Source organism: Lonchura striata, chromosome 1 (genome assembly GCF_050655825.1).
Source record: "Lonchura striata isolate lonStrDom1 chromosome 1, ASM5065582v1, whole genome shotgun sequence".
Classification (NCBI taxonomy): domain Eukaryota; kingdom Metazoa; phylum Chordata; class Aves; order Passeriformes; family Estrildidae; genus Lonchura; species Lonchura striata.
The window spans coordinates 88,728,607-88,749,512 of NC_140703.1; the positions used below are offsets into that span (position 1 = coordinate 88,728,607).

Here is a 20,906-nt window from a genome sequence, read left to right on the forward strand (position 1 = left end):
TCAAGCACTAAATCACAGTAAAGGGGGGGGGGGGGGAGGGATGGGAAGAAGGTGGGGAGGCAATGAAGGGCAGAACTCTGCAAAATATTTCAAGTTTAAAAATAACTCTGGGATTACTGCAACAGTCTCTAGGTAACCTTGACTCCTACTTTTACACATTTTCTGTCCATGTAGAACAGAGCGAAGAGGTTTTGGACACACACTTCAAGCGTATTCCAAGACATAATTTTACAGAGGGATGGGAAAGTTCCTTTTTTAGCACAACTCCTCTAAGCAGCAAGCAACTGCTATTTTTTGTAGCAGGTAATTTCAGAAACACTACCTCTTATTCTTCTCTTAAAGTCACCTTACATTAGAAGGTAAAAAATTAAATATTCTTCTGATAAATTATTAAAATGACCGAACGAGCTGCTGTTGCAGGAGTCATGACAGCTGTCTGCCATTTTGCTAAATGGCTGGTACAACATCAAAGACTTGCTTCTTTACTACGGCAAACAGGAAACTGTACCCAAGACCCTGTGAGGAAGGAAGATTTGACCAACATCTTTTTTACCACATCAGGAAAAGACAAATGACCTTATATTTTAATAGCAGCCTTGTAGAAATGGTATACAAAAGAATAGACCATTAAAGTGTTCTAATACATGTAATGCATATACAGGTGCATATGGATGCTCTCTAGCAGTTTTCTTTGAACAAGACTTCGGTGCACCATTAACAAGGGTACGACCTTAGAAAGTGACAGAATTAATAAAATGCATACAATGGCATCAGCCATCTCTAAAAAAACTTAAGCAGAGCTTTCTTTAAAGACAGCTCAGTCCCTTTACAGATTGGGACTCTGCTTCTTCTAATCTTGACCCAGGACTAACAGAGAAATCCATCACTAGTCAGGGCTGCAGTAGGAAAGCACCTGAAGGGTGTTCCACCAGTCCACCAAGAAATTCTGATCATCCTTTCCCTCCCTTATCTGAAACAACTTAGAAATAGAAGGAAAATGCACGAGCAAATTATTTCTGGGGCATGGCAGAGCACTTGCCAACACCTATCTTATGGCTGTAAGCACTCAGTCTAACTCCAAGAATGCTCGGCTTGAAGTTTACCTATGCCATGCTCTCCAGGAAGGAGTACAACCCCACAATCTGACGTTTATCTGGCAGGAAAATCTACAGCAACTGCTCTTGAATCAATTCACACTGAAGGTCTGTAGTTTCTTCTGTCTTTTTTTCTAGTGCCTCCTGGCCTGCCTCACCCCCTTAATTCAACTCTTACAGAGAGAATTTGGTAGGCATCAGATAAATTTCCATTAATTGCTTTACCACAAAAGTAATTAGTGTTGAGTGGCCACAATTAGCTTTCTTTTGGATGAGACCAATTTATGATGATCATCCACTGGGATGAGAGGGGAGGGTTCTCCAAGGTCTGGCCAAGAGAGGTAGATACTCTTCTTTCCACCAAAGCTCAAGAAAGCTTCTGCATTTTGTTTCTAGCTACACCACAACCACCACCCTGTGGACCAGAGGTCAGTGAGCAGCTCTCCACTCTGAGAGACCAGAGATGGAGCAACCCCAGCAGCCACACAGCAGCATCCCCCTTGCTTGCTCTGCACCACTGCTACCTCTAACACTACTTTGGGCTTGGCACAAACTCACCTCCTCTCCTTGGCCTTCCTACACCACCATCCTTTATCACTTGAAACAAAGATCCACACGGATGTATGTGCAAAGGAGCCTTTTCCTCCTAAGGCCTCAATCTTTCCCTGTGTTTTGAAAACTCCATGACACAGCTGAGCTTTATCTCCTATACGCTCATTCTGGAACCCTTGGCAGGGATGAAAAATTCTGGGCAATGTGAGTGGCTGCATGCATTAGCTATCCCCCCCTGCCCCAGGACAAACATACTTCTGCTCAGAAAGAGCCCATCACACCAGAAGTAAACACAACCACTTTGAGTGTTTGCTGAGCTCTTACAGCCCTCCAGAAACAATGATCTTCTCGGGCCTGATAAACTTTGCAGCAGTGGGTAACTACACACCGAAGCCAACATGTCTCATGCAGAAACAAGGTGTCCTGAATGCCAGCATCCAGATAGGATGTGTGCCACCCTCAGGGCTGGGACCCAACTGTACAGCACACAGCAAGCAAAAAAAACACCACACATCACACCACAGGAGCCAAGGCAGGGTCACCTCTCCACACCCAAAGAAGCTCATTCAAGATTAGGGTCAGGTGGTCACAACAAGGTCACAGTTCTCCCCAGCAAAGCCACAGCCCTGTGGGCAGGCTTGAGAGACCACCCAAGACCTGTAACATCTATGCTGTCTAATGAATGTACCCTCATCCCAACAAGAGTTTCATCTCTTTTAGAGCTATACTTGGGAAAAGCTCTATTCACAATCTTCCCAATGAAGCAACAGCTACCTGTTGCTTCTGTAACTGAGAACTGGAGAAATTAAAACAAAAAACCAACCAAAACCAGAACACACTCCGAAAAGCATATTCTCAAAATACATTTATTTGTCACTGAAATCTAGCTTACTTTAACTTTAGGCACACAACTTAAAGAGTCTGTATGCCTGGATATAGGGAAATGACTGTACTCCTCCCAAGCACAGTCCCTCCAGAGAGTTATCTCCATCAGCAAGAGAGCAGGAGGTGAAAGAAAAAAGGGTGCAGAAAGCACATACTGCACAAAGAGGCCCCAAACCCAAATAAACAAAAGAAAACAACCCCACAAACAAAGCAATCCTGCACACATATATCATATATCTCAGTTTAATTAACCTAGGAGTCCAGACAATCAAAAGACTAATTAGAAGAGAAGAGAGGTCAGAGTGGAAGCCCAGCTCTGATCCCCACAGAAATGAAATTCAGAAAGCTGGGGTAATGGCCATGAGAGCAACATTTGGGCAATATTTGATATTATGATGGCTGAACAGCATAAAGCTTGGCACAAAAAACGATCCATCTGGAAATAAATACCTTCTTTCAAGCAGCTTGACATATGCTTGCTTTGAAGCTGTGGTAATTAGATACCTTACAATAATGGAGGATCTATTACAATGTCTACAGCAGGGAAAAAAAAAAGGCAAGTGACTTTGTATAATACAGCAGAGATCGCATCTCAAGGGAACTGGAAGGATCAAACAGAAAAGATGATTTTCTTAAGAACTATAACCCCACTCAACCACACCTGAATCTATAGCAGACTACAGGAGTAAACACGGGAGCAGCACTGTTGCTGTAGATGCGTTAAGAACAAAAGATGAACATACTCACTAAGACTATGAGTTTGTAAGACTAACTAGTTCAACTGGAAAAAGTTGACAACTTGAAGGCATGTAGACCTTTTCCCAGGCCTGAAATATGTACCGGACATTCCAGATGACACCAGAAATGTAATTCAAGAATTGAAGCACCTCAAGAACTAAAGTGTGAATCAGGAGAAGGTCACAATCAGAACTACCAAAGTGATAGGAAAACTTGCTTTAATATTGCATCACCCAAAGCTAGTTGTAATAAATAGAGTAGGAAATATTCCACAAAAAACACCAGTAAAAAAATCCCACTGAAGTATGTGCACTGCCAAGAAACCTGGAATTTCACCCAACTTTATATCACAATTATATAATCAATGTGTTCATGTGCCTTCAGTCACTAAAAAGAAATTCTAATGATACCCAGGCCCTTGACACGCTTGTGCAATACACGAGCATTTGGAGGTTGTAAAAAGCACTTATCTTCTCTCATATCAGAAGTGTGTTCAGCTGGGAGTAGAAGAAATTGAGGGGACACCTCATTACAATTTACAGCTTCCTCACAAGGGGAAGTGGAAGGCCAGGCATGGATCTCTTTTCTCTGGTGACCAGGGACAGGACCTGAGGAAACAGCATGAAGCTGAGTCTGGGGAGGTTTAGGTTGGATTTTAGGAAAAGATTTTTCACTCAGAGGGTGGCTGGCCACTGGAACAGGCTCCCCAGGGAAATGGTCATAGCCACAAGATTGGCAGCTCAGGAAGCTTTTGGACAATGTTCTCAGGCATCTGCTGTGACTCTTAGGGCTGTCCTGTGCATTTAAATCATGCTAACATTTAAATACTGAACAATTAGAAAAGAGCTGTGGGGTTTTTCTTCCTTATTTACCATGATACTCGCCTGGAAAACAAGAAGGCAACTCCAGCATGCCAAAAGCAATACCTGATGAACATGTGGCAAGAATTTAAGAACATGAGGCTCATACATAGCAGTTCAATTTGTGAGGAACAGCATAGCATGCACAAAACATCAAAAAAAGATGATGCCCTTCATCAGGAGGAATTTAGATCCACTACAGGGAAGTCACACCATGTGAACCTATGGCTTTTGGATTTCAAAAGCTAGCAAGATACCTTTTATTATTTCCAATTACAATTTTATTAAAAAGAAGAAAATGAAAGTTTGCTGACAGAGTGAGGAGTTTCTGAACGGACTCCCAGGCTGCTTGGGAAATCACTGAAGACAGAAATGAGGACAATGCAAAGGAGTTATCTTGAGACTCTGATGCACAACAGCCATGGCTGGAGATTGTGCTCCAGAGACAGGAAGGAGAAAGACACGTGCTGTGTGACAACAAGAGCAGCACACCAGTCTTCCCTCTCCTTTCACCCCCATGCAGATACAGCAAGAAGCAGAGACAACAGTGAGAAACAGTTCTCTAAAAAACACTTCAAGCACTAATTTCATTGATGAGATGCTATTTTCCCCAGCAGTAGGACCCTGAACCCAAAATATTAGGATGCTTCCCTACTGAAAACTCACCATATCCACCAGTGACCTACATTAAGCCTCTCCTCTACCTCTGCTTCACCTTCCTTCTTGGGCTCCATCCTGCCCTACTTTAATAGGGATTACTTCAGCTAAACTACATAATAGTTTTATAGAGACACTCAGGATTGAAAACTTGTCACATCTAGCTGGAAAAGTGGAAGAAACAGTGGAAGTAATGGTTTCCACAGCCAGCATCAGCTGTGAGGAGCTAATATGCTATCCCATCCCAAACTCTTCTATCTCCAATGCCTATCATTAAATCGTGGCAAAAAAAAATGAAAGTGAGTCAAGGACTGGAATAACGGTGAAATTTTTTCCTTCCACGGCAAAAGAAATGTAAAGAAATCAGAGCCATGAATCCCTCCATGTAACAGCTACGATCAAGGAAGACGATTTTTAGCCAACGCACGGAAGGAAGGAGCTCAATGACAGAGGAGCGGCACAGTTTTCCCTACACTTGTTTTTCAAAGACATTTACCCGCAGGATTTCGTCAGTGTTAAAACGACGGAGGCTTTTTTCCCCCCTTCCTCCTCGATTAAACCAGACATCCATCACGCTGAGACCGGAGGGGAGGCAGATCCCGGGGGATTTGCCGAGATCGCGGCTCTCCCGGCTCCATGCCTCCCAGACATCCACGGTGCGGTACCACCCCCACCGCTAGCAGGGCAAACAAGTCGGGCGCACGCACGCACACATCCACTACTACAAGGCTACAACCGAGCGAACAGGATCCACCTACTACTCGGCGCAGAACCTGAAAACAAGCTAGTTTTGATAAAATAAGGCTGCCATCGGTTTGGCAGAGTACGAAGGCAGGCAATTTTATTTAAAGCCAAGCTCTTCAGAGAACACCCTGCACACAGAAATCCTGCATGTCAACAAAGAAGCTACGCTCAAAACACTCTTGGTCCACAAGAGTGGACCATCTCTCCAAGGCTAAACGTAGATAATCTTGAGTATTTTGCACAGTGCAAGATAAAGGAAATTTTCGGAGCCTTTACACCTACTGGTATCTCATTAGGTGTTTTCACAGCTTTTATCTTGCTGAAGGTGCAGCTGCACGTAGCTGAATGAATCTGATCCACATACTCACTCAACACGACCACTACTGCGTATCCTACACTGAATGATGGCTTCCCCATAAATAGGAAAGCGGGTTTTCTAGAAATACTGCATAATGAGTCATCGGCAGCGAACAGCTAAACGCCAAGCACCTTCAGAGCAAGGACAAAAATACCAGTGGAACAAAAATAGCCATTCACTGGAGCGGGGGGCGGGCGTGAGGAGACCCGCTGGCAGGGTTCCCGCTCGCAGCCTCCCCCAGGCGCCCCCTCCCCGCCCGGCTGCGGGGGCCAGCCCGCTGCCGGCGGGCAGCGCTGCCCCCGCCGCGCCCCCTCCTCCTCCTCCCCGCCGGCGCCACTCACCCATCTCCAGGGCCTGGTTGTACTTCTCCAGGGCGGCCGGCAGCTCCTGGCGCTCCCGCAGCGCGTCGCCCTCGGCGCGGAGCCGCCGCGCCCGGCTCTCGGCACCGAACCACTTGTGCAGCAGGTTGCCCAGCACCACGTTGACCCGCGGGCGGCCGGCGGCCGGCGGCAGCGCGGCGGCGGCAGGGCTCGGCTCGGCCGGGCGGCGCGGGCGGTGGCAGCGGCCGCAGTCGCCGGGCTCGGCGCAGCGGCGGCAGTGGGTGTGCCCGCAGTGCAGGGTCACCGGCTCGCACAGCAGCCGCCGGCACAGCGGGCAGGCGAACAGCTCGGGCGGGCGGCAGCACGCCGGGTCGCCCAGCCCCTCGCCCTCCGCCGCGCCGCCGCCGGCCGCGCCGCTCCCCCAGGGCGGGAGGCGCAGCTCCTTGTCGCGGATGCTGAGGGCGACGCTCTCCGCCAGCTCCCGCAGCTCCTCGGGCCGCAGCCGCGCCAGCCGCGCCGCCGCGCCGTAGGCGTCCAGCGCCTCGGCCATGCGGCCGGCCCTGGCCAACGCATCGGCGCGACGGAGGCACAGGCCCCGCTCGGGCTGCGGCAGCCCCGCCAGCTCGGAGCCGTAGATCTCGGCCGCCAGCTCGAAGTTGCCGCCGCGGAAGGCCTCCTCCGCCACCTGCAGCATCTCGGCGCAGGGTCCCCCTGCCGCCGCCGCCCTCGCCCCGGCCCCGGCGGCGGGCGGCAGCGCGCAGGGCCCCGGGCCCAGCTCCATGCCCGCGCGGCGCCGCCGGCCCCGGGCCGCCCTACTCCATGCTGGGCCCGCGGCGCTGCCGACTCCGGCTTCTTCCTGGGAGGGGACGGCGACGGAAGGGAGGGATGGAGAGGGGGCGTGTCACATCGCTGCAGCAGGGGGGCGGCTCCCGGAGGGGGAAGGGGGAACGGGGAACGATGGCGGGGGGCGGATCGGCTCCCCGCTTATGTAAGGGGCGAGCGGCTGGGTAAAAGCACCCGAGGCCGGCAGACCGCCCGCCCTCCCCGGGGGCAGCGGTGGCGCGGCGGGAGCGCCTCTCCCCTCCCTCCACCCCTCCCTCCGTGCCCGCCCGGCCGCCGCTGCCCGGTGCCGGTGCCGCACGTGCCCGCCCCGCACGTGCCCCTGCGCCGCCGCGCCCGCACGTGCGCCCGGTCCGGCGGCGGCTCCCGGCGGGAGCGCGGTCGGGGTCGGGGTCGGGGGAGCTTCCGCCGTGCGGCTCCTGCCGAGCTCAGCCCCTTCCTTCCCGTATCCTGGTGCCCGGCGTTAACCGCTTCCTCGCCGGGGCTCCCGGACCCTCCTGTCCCATCGCCTCCCGTCCCGCCGTGTGCCTGGGCCCCCTCGGTGCCGCCCCGCCGCCGAGCGCGGCCTCTCCACCAGCAGCACCGCTCCGTGCGGTCCCGGGAGCGTTATCGGTTGTTTCTTTTCATTTCTCTGGTCCCCGAGACAGCAGGTACTTGCTGTCTCTTAAATAAATAAATACACAAATAAAAAAATAATAACATTTCCCAAACACCACAACTGTTGGAAAAAAAATCCTTTTCTGTAAGTGGCAGCCTCGCCAGCACAGCTTGGGATCCACGGGTCGTGCTGAGCGCTGGCTTGTGCATCGGCAGCAACAATAAAGATAATGCAGCTGGAAGTTAGTTAATCATGGGTGAGTCAGAGAGGAATCCAACTTGCTCCGCAGGAATAACAGGAGCGGGGAAAAAAAAATAAAGTTAGGCAACGTTTATTTGGACACAGCTGTAAACAAACTGCTCTGAGAAGCGGAAAGCCTGTCAATCCAATGGGGAGATAACCCACATCCAGCTGCTTTTTGGGCTGCAGCTGGACAACAGAGGGTATTTTTGGCTTTGCCTCTCTCCTTTTAGGCCTCCGGCCCCCAGCTAATCAGGAAAATCTCATTCATTAACTATTGTACCAAATAGTCTTTATACTATGAAAGTGTATTGATTTTCTAAATAGTAAGGTATTAACTTTCTTTAGATGTGTGTGGTTGATGTCATACTGCGCAGTCTGGCTTAAGTAAGCATCAGTATCCATGGTGGAATGAGCATGACCAAAGGACCCCAGCTAACAGCAGGGAACAGGACCTTTGTTCCTCAGATCCTCAAAGCCATTCATGACAGATAAAGGATACTCAGGGACTACCAAGATAGTGCCAGCCATCCTAGCCCCTCCAGTACCTCTGTAAAACCCTCCTCTTACCTTCATCATAGATTAGAAACTGCAGCAAGACTGACTCTGGGATATCTAGTCAATAAAGAAGCAGATGGATGATGGCTATAGAAGTATTGTTGGTCTTCAGAATAGTAATATGTTTGCACTAAGTTGCTCCAGAACTTATCCATTTTGCACTGTTCATGTTTCTAACAGTTGATTCTTTGAGCAACACTCACTGCTCCAACAATTGTACCTTCCCCCTTGGCTCAAGGTTTCTACTCAGAAGGTGACTTTGGCATCCTGTTAGTATTTTATCATTCCCTTTCTTGACATGTTCACTTGGAGTTAAGATGGGATTGTTATGAATGAAGTTCTATATGTCTAATTTAATAAAAAACAAAATTGAATTTAGCAACACTTTTAATTGAACAGCAATTTTATATAAATGAATACAATTAATTATATTTAATATAATCAAGCATATACAAAAAAAATTGGCAGGGATTAATTGTGATTAAGGTTCGTATAAAGCATATACAAAACCAACTGGGGTACAGGGAGGGCGTCTCACCCTGCTTCACGTATGAAACAAAGGAATCCAAACTAAACTTATATACTGTATGCTAATACATATTCATCAATATATTTCTGTAAATGTCCTCCTATTTTTGATTCTTGAAATCTATGTCACTACGCTGCATGGTGCATGCTCCTCTTGTTGTTAGGGGGTCTCCAGGCATTTTTGGTGATCTTTCAGAGGAAGGCTTGCTGTCTTCCTCACTGTCCTCTGAATAACCTTACAGACTGCACACGTGCACTAAACTTTGTGCTATGTAAGTAAGCATTATGCTCCAAAAATAAGCCTTATTATTTCATAGATAAAACCACAACTTAGATTCCATACCTGGAATTGTCCCAACTTTGTTCATCCCAAGACTGATTGTTTTGGATCTTGCTTATCTCAATACTACATCCTGTATCCTATTTTTCACATGTAACATCTGCACAGGGGCCCATCAGCTTTGTAACACTAATCACATATACTTTTCCGTTATTACTATATGACAATTATTTTCTAAATATTGGTATAGTGACAATTTAGTTAGCGTGAATCATATCCATTTATCACAGGATGGAATCCCATTGCCATTTTATCTAAGTCACTTAGGGACATTATTGATAGCATAGAAGACAGAAACACAGTGGCTCGTTCTATTCTGTAATATCAAGGACAAGCCATGGAATCTTGGACAGAAGGTGAAATGTGGACTCACTGCTTGAGCCACTCCACAGCATTATTCTCTCATTCCTATGATCCCAATAAGGAACAGCAGCATTTTTGCTGACTGCCTCCATCCCACTCATCTGGCGATTAGGCTCTTTAGCTGGGAACTCCCCAGCAGCCCTGCTTGTTTTCCTGAGAAAGGAGATACCAGGCAAGTCCATCCCGTCATGCCACTTTTCCCCACGTGTCTTTGGACTGCTGTGTGATGGCCCTTCAGCTCCACCTGTCCCTTCTGATGGGTGGTTGTAGCAGTCTGAACTGTTACAAGTCCAGGGTAAAGAAGCAGAAAAGACCTTTGCATGGTATCCACAGATGTTTGATTCAGCCACGCCTTGAGATGCAGAGAGATTCCCCCAGCACACCCATCCCCAGCTCTGCCTCCCAGCTCTCCCCTGTCCGGAGGGGTGAACCTGGTCTCTGAGCAGTACAAAGATGAGGACCAATCAGGGAATAGGGAGGTAGTGGCCCAGGGACACGGGAACAGGGAAAGGAGCAAATGGGATCTAACAGCTTTTTGAGGGAAGCTTCTAGTGTCTCCCCAAACTAGGGAAATGCTCCCCAGTGTCTCCACAGGTGGTGATTTTGGAGCTGCTGGCTCAGGGGCTGGTACTGAACATGGTCTCCATTTGCTGCTGTGCATGTGTTGTGCTAGGCTGGCATGCTGAGATGGCTCCAGTCCTTTCCTCATGAGTGCTTAGCAGGTTCTTCTTGAAGAACCTCCCATGAAGTGAGGCTACTACTTTATTTAGCAACATGATCAATAGCCTCTTGGCACACAGCCTCTACTTTTTCCCAAGGCATTTATTTGCAAGGGAATAAAATTACCTCATTGTTCAAACTGGCCCAGCATGCCATGTTTTCCTTGCTTCCCAGGAGCAGAATTGCTTGCCACCTGTGTCTGAGCACACCTGTATCACTCTTCTCCCCGATGTATATTTTGGGGACTGTGCTCTTTCACAGGCCTTCTTGCTCTGGAACATAGTTCATTTCTACATCTAACTGCACTTGTATTTGCTTTTTTCTTATCTGAGCAACAAAGCCATTTTAATGCAGCTGCCTTTTGCAAAATTCGTAAGAATTCACTAAGCTGCAGATCTTGGAGGGATGATGAAAATGTGGAGTCACCACTTGAGCCACCTCAAAGTATTAATAATTTTCAGGAAAGAATGATAATGATAGACTAAGAAACAGCAAGAACCTGGGGGAAAGGAATAAAAAAAAAAGTAAAATTATTAAAAATATATACTTAGAAGCTCATTCTTCTTACTGAAATTATCAGTAGTACACCTACCACAGCAAACGTGACATGGGGACTCCTGCCAAGAAAGTCCAGAGGAATAGGTGCCCCATGACATGGTCATGTGGTTTATGGCTTCTTGCTGGACAAACTACAAGCAACTGATTGCAACAGCCACAAAACAGAATGGATTTTCCATAAAGGAACTGAAACACCAAGTTGATTTATAATTTTTATTTGAAGAAAAGCTGTAGCTACTACATAGGATTGAAATGTTAACTACCACAGGAAATAAAGGACCATCTCTTGTACTCACAAATTCACCAGCAGGCAAAACTGCTTCTGACTTATCTTGTACTCACAAATTCACCGGCAGGTAAAACTGCTTCTGACTTAATCATTTTTCAAAAAGCCCCATCACCCAAAATTGGCTGCTCTGTGGCAGGCTGTTAGAGGCTCTCTCTGTTAGCAATATTATTTTCCTGTTAATATTGTGCTTCTTTAGGACTGTCCTCATCACGCACTCTCAAGCAATGTGTAGAAGTCCATTCACTTCCCAAAGGGAGAATTACAGGTACTTATTCCAATGAGTCATGGTTACACACTTCAAAGTTGTCATGAGATTGCCTCTAAGTTCATAGCCTAATTTTCAACTTTTTCCTGAGGCCCAGCTTCCACAGGGTTTTCCCCAGGGTAGAATTTACTTGGAGCTTGAAGGGTAAAGGAGAAGATGAAGTAACTTTGAAGTGACAGCATTTACATATTTGGAAGGCATTTTTAATTCCTCTAACACTTTTCTGTTCCAAGGTAGTTTGAAGTATTAAACTCCAGTTTGTTTTGATGATTATTTTTTTGGAGGAAATCTGTCTTTTATTACTTCAGAACAAGTTAATTAGGCTATAATCAATGCACAGGCACACATACAGGTACCATGCTGAAATATTACTGAAGTTGTAAAGTCAAAGACACGAAAATTGGGGTACAGGTTAATTAAGTCTGTGTAGTCTTATTTAATGTCTCCTTCATGCATTAACCTGATATGATTTTAATTAATGACATACTATTTTCTCTACAGGATGCATGCTTGTCTTGGTTTAGTCACAGGAAAGAAGATGATTAGTCAGCATCCAAAGTGTAATGTTCTCCCTGGTCACTGTAAAGTCCCCTTGTACCTTTTAATTTGTATTAGTCATAATTTGCTGCAGTAGCAAAATTATAATTTTCCTTGTGTGTTTTTCTGTAAAATTCAGAATACAGCACTGGAATATTTACAAATATGCACACATTTATATTTTCAACAAGAGTATAAGTCAAAAGGAATAATAGTTCATCCTCTGAGAGCTGAGAAGATTGAGGTGGGTTCAAAGTGGCCACTAACCTGAGGCACTGGATTTAGTGGATGAAATTTCAGAATATGATTTTTCACATATGCAGATTATTTCAGAAGTACATCTTCCTTGGGTTGGGCTGCAACTTGGACAGAGGTGTTGAGACTTCAGTCTGTGTTTGGGCCTCAGCTAGAACACTCTGCAAACAAGAGCTATACAATTAGCACCACCACTACCTCCCAAGGCATGATGTAAATGCCTTACACTTTGGCACAGAGAAAACCCACAGCAGACTGCTGAATGCAGTTCTTCCAGCCAGCACTCAAATGCTTTTCTCCTTCCTTAATCACTGATTCATTTATTACAAGTTTTCCAGCTTTCAAAAGAAAAGGTCAGCTTATACTTATTACTACGAAAGTCTTTACCAGTTTAATGAATTTGCCCCAACTTATATAGCAATAGTATAGTTTTGGTTTTTTTTTAAGAAAGCCTTCTTTCAGAAGTATTTTTGTAAGAAAGTTGCAGGGTAGTGCCAGTGATGAAAAAGGTGCTAGCTAAAATCTACTGATGTTAAACATAACAAAGATCTTTTTTTTCCCCAGAAGACAAGTAATATATTAATACAGCTGCTGTGAATTACAGGAGCTAGGACTGTTTCTGTAAACTCTCATTTTTCTTTGCAAGATCCTAAAGAGGGACTCATCTTTCCAGAGTCACACGTGTGTTCTGTACAAGCAATGTTATTCATAACTACATCCTGCATGGGCTGATGGGAAGATTAAACAGCTTAATAATTGTCCAACAAATCATTAACACATCTTATGATGCAAAAGCAGCCAATTAAAGTGTACTATCAGATTCCTTTCCAATAGCTTCTGAGATAAGCACTTCTAAGAAAACCCCCTTCCCTAGCTACGACAACAATCAGTCTTTATAGAATGAAGTGTATTAACTTTTTCAATTTATGTATTAGTTCACATTATACACTGTAGTCTAATGAGGTAGCATTGTTTCTGCTAGAGTAAAAAACTGAAGGACAGCCCAGTCCCAGCTGCTTTGCTTTCTCCCAGCACAGAATCAGGGAACTTTTTGGTCTTGTTTGGTAAACATCAGTTTGGATTTTCAGAATAATATACTGGTATTTTCCACTGTGCTAGTTCGCATACCTGAAGAAATATCAAGACCTGTGTTTCTCTTTGTTGCTGGCACCATCAGGGCCTTTGTCAGGCACGGGGCTGAAGCAGGATGTCCTCATGCTGATCTCTGTCCAACTTTTGATACCCAGGGTCAGTTTGCCCACTGAGGGGAGAGGGTTCTGCAAACAAATCCATGGTGAAATTGGGTGAAGTTACACTTGTTTGCAATCCCTGTTTGAGCTGTGACTTAACAAAGCACATCTCACACTCCTCTGAGCTGCTGCAGATGCTGAAGTGCAGCAGCACCTGGCCCAGGCTGAAAGGCAACAGCCAGGTGCATTTACCTGCACGGTGGAAAGCAGTCACCTGCCTCATGTTGCACAGGGCATCCTGAAGTTCAGTGAGATTACAACATACCCAGGACTCTTCTGGCATCTGGCACTGAGCTCATTTTAAAAAGCAGGACAGCATGTTGCAATTCATGGCATACCAAATCCCTCTGATGCCAGCCATCCGCAAGGGTGGTCATCCAGTCAGATGGCAGGCACCACAGGTGTCATCTCCATGGGGACAAGAGACATCTACTGGCATCTGGGGGCCTCTTCCATTTCTGCAGCCCTGCACTAACATTTTTCAGGGATATGGTCTCCCTTGAAAATGTGGCTGGGGAGAAGCTTTTCTCAAGGGAGAAAAATGTGGTTGAGGAGGAGCTTTCTCAAACTTCTCTCCCAGTCCTGCTAGGACACCATTATATTGTCAGATGTTTTCTCTCATCCATGTCACGCCTGACTTGAGTACATATAATCTTACATCTCTCTTTTTAAATGGCTTTTTTTTTTTCATCTTGTTCTTTGACTACTACTGTTAGTTGGAAAAGTATCAATTGAAATGAAGCACTTTAAATTCATTTAATAAGAAATTCCTCTATAGTTTTACAGTATTGGAGTAACACCACAGGCCAGCAAGTCTTCTCTGAGACTGTGCTCCGGAATGAGTTTTCTAGGAGACTGGAGGACATTCTAGTGCTGCATTTGAGCATCCTACCTGTGGTCACAGTTTGCTATGCTCTGTGTGCTGAGGCCCAGGTACTACCCTTATTAACAGAGCTGTGAGGGCTTTCATTTAGGGAATGCTGCCTGGGATTCACTGAAGGGAAAGCTGGACCTCAAGCACACATTTCTTTTCCAACTTTGAAATTCTTGTTCAGTGGCAATCTAGTAAGAAAAAGGCAAATAACATCAGTTAGATGCATACATGAGATACTATTTTGCCTGAAAGAGATTTTCTTGTCCTGTTTTAATTGCTTCTTTACTGTGAGTCAGCCTATGACACATTTTCATGAAAACTCCCAGACATTATGCTGGCAAAATTAAATGTGGGTCAGATGGGAAAAACATTGTGAAGAGCTGACAGTGTTAAGGTAGAGGAGAGATCATGTTCTTACAGGTGGGGAGTAGTACCATGCCTTGTTTCCCCTGGAAACTGCTAGTCGCTGTCTTCACGTCCCCACTCAAGGAATGCTCTGGAAGTCCCTACTGCAGCTATCAGTGATTCCTGGTAAAGTGTTTGGTGTGGATCCCTCACAGAGGACCTGTCATCTTGAGTCACGTTACTCTCATCAGCTCAAGCACTAGAAACCTCTCAATGACATCCCAGATACTAGGAGTCTGGCAGTCTACAAAATGCATAGGGAGGTTAAATGATAAAATTTGGGGAGAGCAAAACTATAATATCTGTTGTTGTTTGCCAGTAATAAACAGACAGAACAAGGCAAGTTTTCATCTCCTAAGCAGTGAGCGTTTGTCTTTTTTTTTTTTTTTTTTTTTTGTTTGGTTTTCTAGGGGGAGAGGCAAGGATTGGAAGAAGAGTATAGTGGTTTCTCATATTTTAATCAAAAGCTGATTTTGGGTCACCATGGCAGAACAGACTGCTTCAGAAGCTAAGAAGCCAGGCAAGTAGGGCTGAACAAAGTTATGGAGGAGGGAGAAGTCTGATGGGGTTTCCTTTTCAGGAATAGGTGAGGAAGTAAGATAACCTGAAGGAGAAATAAGAGAATAACAAACAGAAGGGGAAGGAGATTTGAACAACTCACTAATAAATGAGCATCATCTGAAAAGAGGCCAGAGAGAGAGAGCAGGCTACTCAGTTATATGGGAACAGTGTGGCTGAGACCAGGAAAATAATACAGGATTATGAAGAGACATGGGGTCATGTTTTGAAAACGCAGGGCAGGCAGGAACAAAACTATTGAGACAAAACCAGAACATTAGGATCTAACCATAGGAAACCAAGGTTACAGGTCTGATGTATAAGAAGTACAGTGATACTGCTGATTGTGACTAAGTGGGCTAGTCAAGAGCTAGGTACCCACCAAGGAGCATGAATCCTGTTGGTGGGGAGTTATCTGTGGGCAGAATGAAGTTAAGAGCTGAAGCTGTGTTTGGGGTTCACATCACTCAGAGAGGCATTGGAGAGGAAAGCTCTAAGGGACAGCACTCTTCTGCCTTAAGATCTGAAAGAAAGGGAATCAGAAGGCAATGGTTCCAAGGTTTCCACACAGGACAGGAAGTTACTGAAGACCACATTGGGTAGGACACAAAAAAATACTGGAGTGACCTAAAGTAGAATTAGAGTGGCACATTGATGGTGTTTGGAGGTGAGGGGTGGCAGGCAGTAAGGGCAGCGCTATGTTGTGTGACAGCTGCACGAATTGACATTTTCCACATAGGCTGGTAAGAAGCTGGGGGGAAGCACAAGGAAAGGGTAAGAGAAGGCAGGAGATTAGAGGCTCCAGTCACTAGGGAAGGAGAGGCTGAAGAAGGCAAGAAGTTTTAAGCTTCTACAGCAGCAGTGCCATGGGGGTATGAAACAGAACAGACTCTTTCAAAAAGCTGGGATGTTGTCTCAAGTGTCTTTTAACCTTGAAGAAATAAGCAAGATTCCAAGTGGAGAGAATTTTGAGTAAAAAAGACTGGATTCAGCCACAGGAATAGGAGGATGGGAAAAGTAGAGGAGAAAAAGATAAAATGTTTGCTTAGATTTTTTTTTAAACTATGTAAATGGAATTCATCATTAATTACTGAAGAAGACAAAATCACTTAAGGGAGCTGGCAGCCAAAAATAAGGTTATGTGTATTTAGGTTTTCTCAGTTGCAAAAATGATATTATTAATTCTGCTTTATTACCACCCAGATTCACTGGGTGTTATCCAGCTAAGAACTGATTACTTTTAAGACTGATATAAATCTAAGGAAGCCAATAGTAAAACTTCAAAGGATAAGCCTCTTTAATGAAATATCTGAACACATCCCTGTCTATCAAAAGAACTGCAGAAGCAACATGTAGGTATTGGCTCCATCACAAACAAATGGATATTTTTTGAATCACTGTCCAGGAGGTGAAGAACACTGGAAAGTGAGTGCTTGTGTAACAATAATCTCCCCAGTTAAAACTAATTATTTGGAAAGAAATAAGACAAGAAGGGAAAAATATTTCTGTGATTAATTGCAATTGCAGTGTGTTAGCTAGCATGCAAGAAATTTTTTTGTACATGGAAAGAGTATAAAAATAGGTGTAGAGAGTTTGTAGTGATTTTCATTCAAAATAATTTTTAATAAAAGAAGCTATGATTAGAATGCATAAGAACATATTAAGAATGTCTTTCTTCAAGATATTTAGAATGAGGTCTCTGAAAATTGTTAAGGTTTCCAGTGAAATGTACTCAGAACAGCTAGCAGAATCATGCAGAACTAGATATGGCTTTTAAGTGCTTGTGAAGCTTATACATAAAGAACATTCTTCTATCCATACGACTTAAACAAAACCAGAAATACATGGCACTTACTTTGAAGACCTATAGGGAGGTTTATTTTAAATGGTCATTCCTATAAAGTACTGTTATGGGATAGCCACAGCTGACCACTAAAGCAGACCATTAATGTACTGGTTATTACACGAATAGATCTTTTCCCAGCTTACCTGTGCACAATACATAGTCTCCCTTAATTCTCCCTGCATATACATAAACACACCTATTCTCCCTGCAATATACACACACCTATTCTCTGGTTTTATTAAACTAGTAATCAGCAGACTACACACCACTGATCTCTTTCAGCAGTCTCTTCTTTCCAGACTGCTTGGCCAAGGTCTTCTGTAAACCTTATTTAGATGGCATCTTTCAGTGTCTTTAGTGTTCTAAGTGAGGCAGTCTGCTCAATCCTTCAATAAAGACAGCAGATCTCACATACCACAGAGTCAATGCCAGCTAACCAGGTAAAATATTACAGGCAGGTGTCACTGATGAATTACAACTATAGTCAAGGCTCATTAGTTCCAAGGTATGCCATATCTCACCAGGCAGTCAACTGGCTCACTTGAGCCTCAAATTCAAATTGGTCACTAAGACTCACAGTGTCTGGAAACCTAATTCTCTCATCTCTGATTTGTCAGGTCAGAGAGAACAAACAACAGTGCTGTTAAATGTGAATAGATGAAGGTGATTTGCAGAAAGATACAGACTGCTGCTATGCAGTTACAAAATTAAATGTTTTCTGGATACCGTGCTAGGGGTTTAGATTTACACCATGAGGAAATAAATTAGCTCCTAATGCCTCTCTTGTTAATTCCTGGCTCTGTCAGCTTGATTTGATTCTTAAAGTGAATTTCTCTTGATCCCACATATCATGGGGCTGACATACAAGGTCAAAGAAGTTGAAAAGCTGACTGTGCCTCTGCAGTGCATGCCAGAAGCAGAGCCTTATTGCATGAGGGTTACTGGACTGGTGACACACATGAGAATACTAGGCTATAAACCCCACTGCTACAAGTCCTGGTTCTTCCCACTTCTAATGATTCTTCTGGTATGGTGCTGGATCCTCCACTGGCATCTGTGCCAGAACAGACATCACACTGAATCTCCTGGCTGTAGCAAACTAAAGCATCCCAAGCCTGAACATATGAAGCTTGAAGAAAGTTTAGAGTATAAATTAATAATAAGCATTTAACTGTGGTGATGCTAATGAAAGGTAATTACCTATGAAGATAATAAGGATTAAAACCTTTTACCAAGAGCTGTGATGACTTCTCCATCAACAAACTTTTGTAAATTCAGGTTAGATTCCTTCCTCCTGCCATTTCCTAAACATACACCTGTGGTCAAAACAGAGTCAATCCAGGAGTACAGTTTAATGGCTGTGTAATACAGAAAGTCAGAAAATATTATTACGAAGTCTCTGTACAACCTACGAATCAGTCTAGGCCACAGATCCTTAATACATCTTTTTCCAAGCTTCTCTGCACTCATTCTGGTTCAGAAGTCTCTCAGAGTTGTTTGCCCATGTTTGGATGAAGTTTCACCCAGGGCTTGCACAGCAGCATTAATATTGCCCTGTCTTCACCAGAAATCTCCATGTACATGCCTAAATAAGAAATAGTAGGCACAGGAGTGGTGACAATGCTTGACTTGGTGCCAGAAGATCTGCATAGAAGCATTTGCAGCAGGGCAGCTTAAGAGTATTCTGATTTAATTTAGAACTCAAGCATAATTTTTCTTAATTAACAGAAAATACTCTTTGTTGCTGAAGTCTGACTCTGGCCTCCTCCCAAACCATAAAATGACCAAAACCCCTCATGACAGACCAGATAAGCAGTAATGATGTAAACTGATCATTACCCATTTATAAGGATTTTCTCCATGCACATTTCATTACCTTCACACAAATATCTTATGGCTTCTGCAGCTGTAGAAGGGTTACTATCAGTGGTTTCCCTTCCCACCATACACTGAATGTCCCAGTTGCTATGTGGGTGTCAGGCTTCAATCAAGGCAATGCGTAGCAGCCATCAAACACTTCCTGACTGTGTATCTTTGAAAGGCACAGTACATGCACAGAGCCAGTCAGGTGTGCCAGAGGGACCGGCCTCAGTAAAACTGGGTCCCACAGCTGTAGTGCTCCAGGTTAAAAGCCTCCCAGTGAGTCAACAGCATGAGCTGTCAAGGCAGAGGAACTCCCAACAAGTGAAATTGCTGTTTGTGTTCTGCCCAGCACGTCACACCCAGTCTATGTTACTTGGAAAACAGCGTGTGAGCAGGAGATCACATTGCCTGGGTACGAAGGTGCTGGTGGAAAACAGGGTAAGGAGGTCAAGAGTACAGCCAAGCTAACTTTGTGTCTCAAATAGGGGATTTGGAATGCAAGGAATTCTACAAAGTGTCTTGCTTGCATGCTAAGGGGTTGAAGAAAGTAATGTTAATCAGATGGACAAAAGTCTAGCAGAAGACAGGATCAATAAATGGGGATGCTACATCCACACTTGAGGGGTTTCTATTCAGCAGGACTTGTTAGGTGTTCACAATCATAAGAGGAGCCCAGTTTTCATGCTGCATGAACAAAACATTTGAACAACAGCATCAAAGGAATGGCCAGTAAGAGCTTTATTTCACAGAAATGCTCTGACCCCCACTCATAACTTCTACAAAGGCATGCTCTGGACAGTATATGACTTCATAGCCAACATTAATACGAGAAATTCTGGTCTCTAGGGAAATGTGCTTGCTAATCCTGGCTCCCTAACTTGTCCCCTCCCCATCTATGTGTTGTGCCTGGTTCTCCTCCTTCATGGCTGAGCAGCTTTTCTCTGCTTAGTTTTGTCCTTCAGATAATGTTTATATGACACTGACTGAGAAACTCCCCATTTTCTTTTTCTAGCCAGTAATTACTTTCTCAAAAAGCAAGCCTGTGAGATGGAGCAATCTGGGTTTGTAAGTGGAGAGCTACTGTACAGCAGCCTAAAGAAAAAATACAAATCCGTTTTGGCCTGTCAGCTGAGGTACCTAAACTCAAGCATCCAATTGAGGCTCCTGCCTTTTCAGACTTCAGTTGCAGCTGTGAACAAACAGGGCTTGTACAAGTCATAGCTGAAGGTTTGCAGTTAAAGAATGAGGAACCTGTAACCAGGGACAGGATTTGTGAGACTCATGGTTTGGTCACGTAATTGGCATTTTGCAAAACTTTTGTGGCAACTGCTCACAGATTACAAGATTATTCTTTTTCTTTATGAAGTTCTCTCCTCTCTCAGTACCCACCTCCTGTTTTCTGCAAGAGGTAAGAAAGAAGAACCATAGGTATTTATTCATCTTCAAGACTTGCTCAAGCCAGAAGCCTCATTTCTGCAGTATAATGAATGAGACATGAATTCTGTGGAAAAAATAGCATGTGACAATGTCATGAGAATAACTTCTATGCTAAGAAATGTGGGTGAAAAGAGCATGGGGGAAGTCCCTAGAATTGGTATGCCCCAGCCTTTTGTACCAACTGGTGCAAACTCAGCAATTACTCAATGTAAATTTCTAGACATTGGTTAAAAAAAAAAAAAAAGGGAAAAAGCAAAGCAAGTCCTATCATCCCATCACCCTCAGGATCCTTTCCAAGTTCTTATATTGCAAGACTTCTTGCACAGTCAGTCCTTTGCTTTTACTCCACCTCCCACCTTGTTGGAATTCACTAC

At 44.7% G+C, this 20,906-nt stretch overlaps 1 protein-coding gene across 2 annotated transcripts in view; it reads right to left on the bottom strand.

The window, feature by feature from the left end:
- The window catches only part of LONRF2 (LON peptidase N-terminal domain and ring finger 2), a 33,985-nt gene extending 26,981 nt beyond the window's left edge, over window positions 1-7,004 (bottom strand). For both annotated transcript variants that reach the window (XR_014949615.1, XM_021538709.3), the window contains exon 1: window positions 6,230-7,004. Coding sequence is in view for 1 of the 2 variants with exons in the window: in XM_021538709.3 (XP_021394384.1) it covers window positions 6,230-6,989 (760 nt within the window). In the remaining variant the exon portion in view is untranslated. The remainder of the gene's footprint in view (window positions 1-6,229) is intronic.
- Window positions 7,005-20,906: the final 13,902 nt, after the last annotated feature.